Source organism: Adiantum capillus-veneris, chromosome 1, assembly GCF_014529385.1.
Source record: "Adiantum capillus-veneris isolate H3 chromosome 1, ASM1452938v2, whole genome shotgun sequence".
NCBI classification, from domain to species: domain Eukaryota; kingdom Viridiplantae; phylum Streptophyta; class Polypodiopsida; order Polypodiales; family Pteridaceae; genus Adiantum; species Adiantum capillus-veneris.
In genome coordinates this window covers 168,790,145-168,799,376 of record NC_140931.1, presented here as the reverse complement: position 1 = coordinate 168,799,376, position 9,232 = coordinate 168,790,145, and the positions used below count along the sequence as shown (strand labels likewise).

The 9,232-nt window shown below is 42.6% G+C and overlaps 1 protein-coding gene across 3 annotated transcripts in view; it reads right to left on the bottom strand.

Moving 5' to 3' along the window:
- Window positions 1-328: 328 nt before the first annotated feature.
- The window catches only part of LOC147465994 (uncharacterized), a 67,029-nt gene continuing 58,125 nt past the window's right edge, over window positions 329-9,232 (bottom strand). For 2 of the 3 annotated variants that reach the window (XM_086523176.1, XM_086523168.1), the window contains exon 6: window positions 329-757. In XM_086523176.1, coding sequence (XP_086379302.1) covers window positions 518-757 — 240 coding nt within the window. In that variant the 3' untranslated portion in view covers window positions 329-517. The remainder of the gene's footprint in view (window positions 758-9,232) is intronic. The other variant, XM_086523183.1, reaches the window with a different exon arrangement.

Genomic DNA, 9,232 nt, shown 5'->3' with positions numbered 1-9,232 from the left:
CCAACTGCACTCTTGCACATTCCTTTTCAAATTCGACGACAGCACCAGTAATTGACCAAATCCGAAATGATTCTCTTCAATCTTCCCTATTTCGCACTGCTATGTACTTGTAGTGCCAGCCGCTCACCAAACGTAATATGTGACAACATTTAGATTCTACTAATGTGGCATGCACAAGACCCTTGTCAATATATATGAGCTCCTCAATCTTGGACTAGGAAAACCCCAAACAGGCAAGGTTTTCAGATATGGGAGCCAATAGATACCCTCCAATCTTCGTAGCAGAACACCTCGACCCTCCAGGAAGCTTGAAAGGCTAGTCTCTGAATAATACACACACAAAAAGTCATTGATTACTGAAGAATCACAATTTAATAGATACACCCAATTCTTTGGGTCTTGTGGGTACTCTCCCCCATGTACAAGTATCTCTTCAAAAACCAGGCATGCACCCCACATATTACATGGGGCAGTGCCAGTATATAAAAACCAGCAACAACAATAACTATACACTCAATTAATTAACGGTAGAAATAATCGTCTCTGGAGGTAGTTCATCAGCCTCATCAAAGTTATGATCCAATGGCTTTTCCGTAACCTCAAGCATGCTCTCTTCCAACACAGTGCCTCCATTATGCATTGTTAGGCGATGGTATTCAATCATTTCTCGCAGAAACTGATTCTCTCTTGAAAAATATGCATTTTCTTGTGCCAACCGAGCCTTCTCTGCAAGTAGAGTTTCCAACTGGATCCTAACCTGATATTCAGGAAGAAATTTGTGACTTTTTGAGAAAAACACAAAGTCTAGCACAAAACAAGGCCAGATACAAGGAATGCTTCAAAAAGAACATCATTAAGCAGCTGCTGAGTCTTTCAAGATTTTCAAAGTGGACAGACACATGCATGAACAAATTCCAAAGTGGACAATATCCCATGTTTTGCAGGCAGTTATGCCCAACATGCAGTTTTTGGTCATACAATACTACTGTTTAGTGGTTCTTCACGTATTTTTCCTGCACAAAAAGGGTTCTTTGCGGTGTTTCTAATGTCCTTGGTTACCAATGGTTCCTCTTATTCCTTACATGATATGAGACCATGAGTTTTGGCTTGTCGTAACTCTCCTTGCATGTCCAACTTTTTTTGTTACATCTTATACATAAAACAAAATAGACATTTCTCATATGCTGTAGGCTTCTCTAACAGTTTGGGACGAGATTCATCTATCTAGATTCAAGACTAGCGGACTCAGGAGACAACTTGCACTTCAATGTGTTGAATGCATTGTTCCCTTGGGAGTCTAAATAAACCATCCCTTCAGGAAGAGAAGCAATAGCAGCAAAGTGCTCAAGATAGAAGGCAACTTTGAATTCTTGCCAAGTTTCACGCCCATGTGTTTTTGAAAGAAATTACGACCCACCATCGCATAGCATTGTCGTCAAGAACCAAAGTGACTCGAGTTAACTTGGACTGCTAAGTAAAATTTCCATTTTGGAATATAACATCAAAAATTCAAAAGGGAGAAGAAAGGTAAGAAGTTTGTACAGGCAAGAATACTACAAGCAAGGAAAGTGTAACGGGTGTGGTGAAGTAGGGCATGTGTTGTCCCCAAAGAGTTGGTCTAACAGTAAGGCTTTGGCCTCTCAACCTACGGGTTGTGGGTTCAAATCCCCCATTGGGTCACACTCTAGAGGGACACCTTGTGCTCACCTGGTGTTCACGTTGCTAGGGCTCTTGCCCTTGGACACTCGAGTGCATCCTCCTCCTGGGGAGGGTCACCCGAGGAGGAGGTTCCTAGCTGGTTGCTATGAGTTCTCTCCGTCATTCCCAACACGTGATGCATCAATTAGGTGGCCATGGTGATGCCTACACGTGGCTCTTGCCCGATGGCACGCAGCCCTTGCCTGACAATGTAACATGGCTAATATTTGGAAGGGATAAGCACCTCCTCGTGTGGGCCCTCTGGTGTGTCGAAGAAAACAAAAAGTAGGGCATGTGTTAGCAAAATGCCTAAGGACAAATCGGAAACTTCTAAAGCAGCAAAGCAACAAGCAAAGAAGGGAATATAAAAGCAAGACTTGTACCAAATTTCATGGAGACGCTTGGAGACCACGAGGATAAGAGTACTAACCTCTGCAAAGCATGGGGCAAAGTACAAGATCGAGAGGCTCTCATTTCTTTGACACCAGAGCCAAAGCCAACTTTGTTTCACTAGATATGGCTGCTCGGTTGGGTATTAAGCCTCAAGAGATGGGCCACAGATGGATGCAGTGTTAGCGGCACCATGGCATGAAGTCACCGTAACGCCTATCATTGGCAAACTCCGTTTACATTGCCAGGGTTACATTGGGCAGGAGGAATTCCATATCATGCCTTTGGAGGGCTGTGATATGCTCCTTGAAAACCCTTGGCACCACAAGAACATTGTCATTGTGGACTATCAAGTTAGGAAATTCCAATTGAACAATAGCAAGAGTAGAATTGTGGTCGTTGATGTTGAACTTAAGGACGAGTCAGCCCTTCTTGTATTGGCTTCGCCCATTTCAAACTTAATGAAATCAAATTTTTTTGTTTACTTGATATTTTTAACTCATATGGAAGGTACTTGGGAGGGCTGTGATGTGCTCTTTGGGATCCCTTGGCACCACAAGAACATTGTCATTGTGGACTATCGAGTTAGGAAATTCCAATTGAAGAATAGCAAGAGTAGAATTGTGGTCGTTGATGTTAAACTTAAGGGCGAGTCAGCCTTCTTGTATTGGCTTCGCCCATTTCAAAATTAATAAAATCAAGTCTTTTTGGTTACTTGATATCTTTTACTCATATGGAAGGTACTAAGCACTCAAGCTTGTCAGAGCTAGAGTCGAAGCGTCTTACCACAAACTTAATGACATGGCACTGCAATGGACATTAATAATAAATGAAGCCCCCGCCAAAACCCAACGAACTGATGATGTGGCATGAGCTTCCGCATTTTCTGCCATGAGTCACGCCCCGATTCAAGGGTTCCATGTGGCCATCCGTCCTACACTTTTGGGGGCTTTTTGATGGGCTTTGTTTTTAGCTATCAATGCTTTTGGGGGCGCCTAGTTTAGGGCCCCCTCTGTAACCTTTAAAAGTGATGCCATGGGTGTAGCTCTGGCAAATCAGCTTGGAGGTGATTACACAGCACACCTCCAGGCAATTGTACGTCGTGATCATCATTCGTCCAATCATCCCACTTTTTCCCCAGACACTGGCTCCCTTTGCTGGCCTATTCCCTTCTTCCCATGCTATTGCCCTATTTTATTAGGTCGTGGGGTATGAGGCTGGTTGTGCAGCCGAGGGGAGTACCTCTAATAGAGAGCAATTGAGCCCAATAGGGGGCATTGTGAGGATTAGTGGTGCTAATCCTAGAATTAAGACTAAAACTGCATACTTGAGATTAAACTGTGATTTAGGAGACGAGAAGATTTGTTGAATTGATTAATTGAATAAATGATTGAAACTAAGTACAATAGGCTCCTTATATAGGAGGCAAACAAGTACATATAAATAGACAGACCCTTTATGTGGAGACATGTCTTTTAGGCAAAGAGGCACATCTTTAGGCGAAGAGCTACAACAATTGGGTGTAGGGACATGACCGATGGTTGAAGGAGTGTGGCTATTTGTTGTAGAGGTGCATCCTTTGGTGAATAGTCGCAGAGTAGGGATACTCCATGGTTGGTCAATCTTGTATCTGCATCAAGGACTAGATGAAATAATGTAACATAGTCACAATCGTGACATTCCCTCCCATTTTAAATGAGTCTAAATGAGAGCCTCAAAGGAATGACTTTTGATGTTGATAGAATTCTTGAGAAGAATCGAATCTCCAAAAATCTTCACTCTGAGTTATCCCGGACCTTTGTCTTAAACTTGAGCTTCTTACGAAACCTTTGTGCTTTGACTACCAAATTACAAGCCATTGCATCATTCAAAGACTTTTGAAAGGAATGTAGCTTAATCAGGTTGATTGCAACAAAAGAGTGATCTTCAAATTCCTTCATGTGATGTAAGACTTCTAGTTAAAAATTTTGCAATAACTATAAAACATTTCGGTGAAGAGGAAATCTTCTTAAGGCATTCTTTGGAAGAGATAACTTCAACTTTACTAATCACTGGAGAGGATTTTTTATTGAGACTACAATAATCATCCATTAAAGAATCCCAAAATTCTTCAGAAATTGTTACTTCATGACTTACGTCAAAGAATCAAAGAAAGCATAATCGTCTTCTACCTCAGGATCTGCACCTTTATCTTTATCTATTAATAGAGTATTGCTTGGAAAAACTTCTTGCTCGAAATCATCTTTGTCTTCATCGATTGATTTGGGAGAAGTTAATGAATCCAAAATTTCATCAAATAAGTAAAAATTATGCATTTGTATCATGTTGTTTGACTTGTATACGTGAGGCTTGAATCACTTGTTCCACATGATAAAGCCCGTGTAAAATCAATTCACGTCCATCTTTGAACAGATTGATAATATGTCCTCAAAAGCTAACAGCTGGATCATATTGGAATAACCAATGCTGACAAGAATCATGTCGTAATAAGATAAAGGCATAACTCGAAATCCTGTTGATTTGCATAATTTTGAATACTAACTGCAACTGTCGAACTGTCTCATCACAAGTTAAAAATGATCCATCTGCTAATTCCACATCATACAAGCGAGATATCTTTTGAGTTGGCAAGCCAAGCTCTCGAACTATCTGAGTGTTGACGAAATTACTAAAGCAACCGTTGTCCACCAAAACATTGATGAAGCAACCACTGAGAGTTCCAAGAAGGCTCAAAACTTTCTTAACAAGGTTCCAAAACCATAGAATCACACTGAGCATGCGTCATAAGTATAGTCGTATCCGCCAAGATACGAATTGTATTGACCACAGATTTTCCTTTGTTCTTAGCAAAAGCAAGTTGTTCAAAATTCAATGATGTCTCTACGTTGGAATTTCTTCTGAAATTAGACAAATTTGGTCTCTTGGGACACTCATACCATGGTCACCACCAAAAATTGTACATAATCCATCCTTCTTTGAACTCGAAAAAGTTTTTGAAGAAGAGCCTAGCTCAGTATATGGAACACCAATCTTGAGGAAAATCACATTCATTACCACAATCAAGTGGAACGTTTGAGAGGGACATTTTCTTTCATAATGTCAAACTTGAGAGTAGAGCTTTCAAGTTGAAGAAGGCACCATTGCTTGCTGCCTGAACTGAGATTATTGATGTTGACTTTGACTATAGCGTCCTCTGCGATCGCACTGTGAAGAGTGAGAGTTGTTTGAAGAATGGTTACCGGGAGAAAAATTCCTTGTAGGGCATCCATTATCGCCAAGGCATTCCACATAGGCGATTGCAACGTCCAAGGTGGTAGGGATATACTTGTAACATCGTCCTTCAAGGTTGTCGTCAATGAAACTATGTAGTTTGCCAGAGGGGCTGAGAGTCTCCATCTCCAGAGTTAGTTTTTGAAATTCTAGGATATACGCGATCAAGGAACCAATTTGGCTCAAATGGCGGAGAGCGAATCGGGCATGAAAATCTGCATTAGCAAATTCAAACGCTTTGCGAATAGAGCGCCGGAATTTTCCCCAAGAAGGTGTGTGTTTGCCTTCTGCAACCCGTCGTTAGCACCAAAGAAATGTTGTCTTTTCATAGAGAGCTAGCAAGTGCAACCTTTTTGCTCTCTACTAATTCCGTCTTGGACAAGTAGACCTCCATTTTGAATAGCGATTGGTCCAGCACGGGCTTGTGGCGGCGACCATTGTAAGGCTCAAGCAGTTTAGCATCCAATTTCTTTCTTTGTGCAACCTTAAAAATTAATAGAGAAATTGAATTTCACGATTGTCTACCTCAACAGTTGAGTCTGGTTCATCGTGTTCGTCCCAAAAGTTTCGGAAGAAGATTGCAGAGCAGCAGTATAAGGAGTTTGAGAAGCAGTATGGTGAGTCCATGAAGAGGTTTACATCTACAACTGCTCCTGGCACTAAGCTTGTTGAAAGTGGCTTAAGAACTACCATCGCATCCTCGGGTGGAATAGGGTCGTCGCCATCCTGTGATTCTGCCATGCTCACTGCTCAAAAAGGATGACTAAAACTGTATGGCATGATGATGTGTCACATAAACACAGTACTCCTCCTGAATGGGGTCTGCATCTAGTTTTGGTAATGAGTCTTGAGGAGCCGGCTTCGGAAGAGGGAACTCTGCTACCAGTACCAAGGTGGGAACCAGTTGCTTGACAAGACTTTCTTGCTCGAGTTAGAGCACAAGCTCTCAAAGAGGTTTATTCTAGATCCATTTGGAGACTAAAACTTCATACTATAGATTAAACTGAGACTCAAGAGATGAAAACACCTGTTGGATTGATTTGATTCATTGAATGAATAATTAAAACTAAGTACAATAGGCTCCTTATATAGGAGGTGAACAGGTATATATGAATAACACCGGTTGCTTTCCAACCCCTTTGCAACAGCCACTCTCATCTGAGTCAAACTGTACTAGGCTTGGACACCCAAGCGAGAGATTAAATAGCAACACACAAACAGAAACTGCAACAATTGAACTTGAGAGAGAGAGAGAGAGAGAGAGAGAGAGAGAGAGAGAGAGTCAGAGTTCCGCTTCCGAATGCACTAGCCCAAAAGAATGGCGCCCCTTTCAGTATTTCTTTCTTGATTGATGATCACAAAGGTACAACGGACAGAGAGTGATCTCTGCAAACGGCTACCAAGCTCATCCCCCAGAGAGTCCCCCAAGGCTCACTTATAAAGGTTCCACGAGGCCCCTAAACTGGGCACCCCGGTTTGCTTTTCATTGTCAAAAACAAGAGCAGCAAAGCCCCAGAAGTTGGCATAAAACTTGAATTGGCCGTACAGACTATCACGTGGCAGCCCGCAATTCACCGTGCAATTTACAAAAACCTCCTGCCAGCTTTTGATTTCGCAAAACTTGATGGTTCTCTTTATTTGATGTCCAATAAAGCTTTAAGTGGCCCTTTTAGCTACTGAGTTGTCACGTGACACATCCAACCCTATGTGTCCATGGACAAGCTACACCATGACTAGGGTTCAGTTAGTCCAGTCAATCTAGATTAGAAGTGATCTGGCACTTTTGTGAGTCTATTCGTAGACCGTGCATGCCCAGATACTTAATGTAGATGCATATCCTCTGGTTGCACATAGCATGATCATAAGCATTCCCATCAGAATCCTTCAGGGGAATTTTCGAGTGCATTTAGCCTATTTTATCTATTTTTGACATTTTTCACTTATTATTTTTAAGTGACTTTTGTTGGAAAGTAGGTAGGGCAAATTGAGTAAGTTTGTATATAAGCAAACCTAGACTAGCACTAAATGGCAGAAAAATGCAGGAGCTCTACCGCTCAACAGGCAACTTCTCAAGCAAGACTCCCCAACCTAGGTGATTCCACCCCAAGCAGGACCACTAGCCGTTTTCATCACCATGCCTTGGCGTTTTTCAGCAGACACACCATCGGCATAAGCAGCAGTCACCTAGCAGTTCCAGATCCCCTATCGCCAGCAATACCTTAGCGTTTTCAGCCAAAACGCAGCAGTAAATCAGCATTTTTCAACTGCCAGATCAGCGTTTTCAGCAGCAAAGATCATCCCCAACTTCAGTGTTTTTGGATTGTAGCAGATTTCAGCCCATAGCGTTTTTGGACAGCAGATAAAAGATTGCAGATTTCAGCCCTTAGGTCGGTGTCGTCGTCATCGTCAACATAGCCTAGACTTGCATCACTCTCATGCATACCGTTTGTACAAGTTTGTGCAATCAATAGTAGACCACTCTCGCCGACGAGAGTGGGGCCTTCGGAGGAGGGTTTTACAACGTCTCTGGTGTCGTTTCTCTCTTCTCTCTCAGTCTCATACACTTGCACGCACAGTGTCCATTCACTTTGTTTGTGATCATAGCAATTCTCTCATTAAGAACGGAAGGCTCTACCTTCCATAAGAACAAAAGGAACCTTAAGCACAATGCGGAGCACTCATCTTGAGCAAAGCGCAAACATTCATTCCGCTGCACCTAACATTGGTATCAGAGCTTTGGCAGCGTTCTGTATCACTCAAGGAAAGAACCACAAGAATCACAAGAATTTTTTTTGCTTGTTGCGGTCGCACGTTCACTTGGGCGTGTCGATTCCTGATCGTGTTTTTGAAGAGTGAGAGGAATCCCAGGAAAGAAGGGCTTGTCCAACCTCCCCTTGTGTCACTTTTCACTCATTGAGAGCGGACCGTGCACTAAGTGGCCGGCCAATCGACGTGAGGTGGGAAAAAGCAACCTTGGTGTGAGCGCAAGGCCGCCAAGAGGTGCGCCCACGGAAAGGAGTAGAACTCGAGTGAAGAGAAGATCCTTCTCAAACACGGTTTGCAAGCGAAAGAGAACCTCAAGAACCTCAAGACCCTCAAGCACCCAAGAACCCAAGACCCACAAGAACCCAAGTTCCTCATGAACTTAAGAACCACAAGAACCCACGACTTCAGCATGGTCATCACTCGAAGTAGAATGGATACTTCGCTTGGAGGTGATGAGCATCAGAGAGGCGAAGAAGAATTTTCCCCACCAAGAGGTTTTTCCAATGCTCCCCCTTCCCCATCTACACCAAGGATTGCACTAACTCCTATGGAGGAGTTGGACCAGATGTTTATGGAAAGTAAGTTAGAACGCGAAGCAAGACATGCTGAAAGAATGGCACGAATGAAACACAGACACGCAGAAAGAAGAGCAGAAAGAAAGCAGAAACGGAACGCAAACACCAAGAAAGAATGGCAGCAGCCAAAGCAAGACAAGAACAGAGCGACCGACACATGCAAGAGTTCTTGCGACTCTTTTCTCAAGTGCCAGCACAGATGCAAGAGATTCATGAGACGGAGACTCTCTCAGTCTCTTCTTCTCCCAAGCAAGACACACATGATTTGCATGATTGTGCGAAGCATGATGATTTGCATGACAATGATGAGCATGATGATTTGATTGACAATGATGAGCAAGATGATTTGGATGATAATGATGATTTGCATGATCAAGATGTGATTTCTCACGAGCATGATGATTTGCATGATCAAGGTGTGATTTCTCACAAGCATGATAATTTGCATGAAGTTGACGTGATTGTTCTCAAGGATGATGTGTTAGTTGATACTTTTTCTAGCGAAGCTAACCTCGTTGTAGATTCGATCAGTC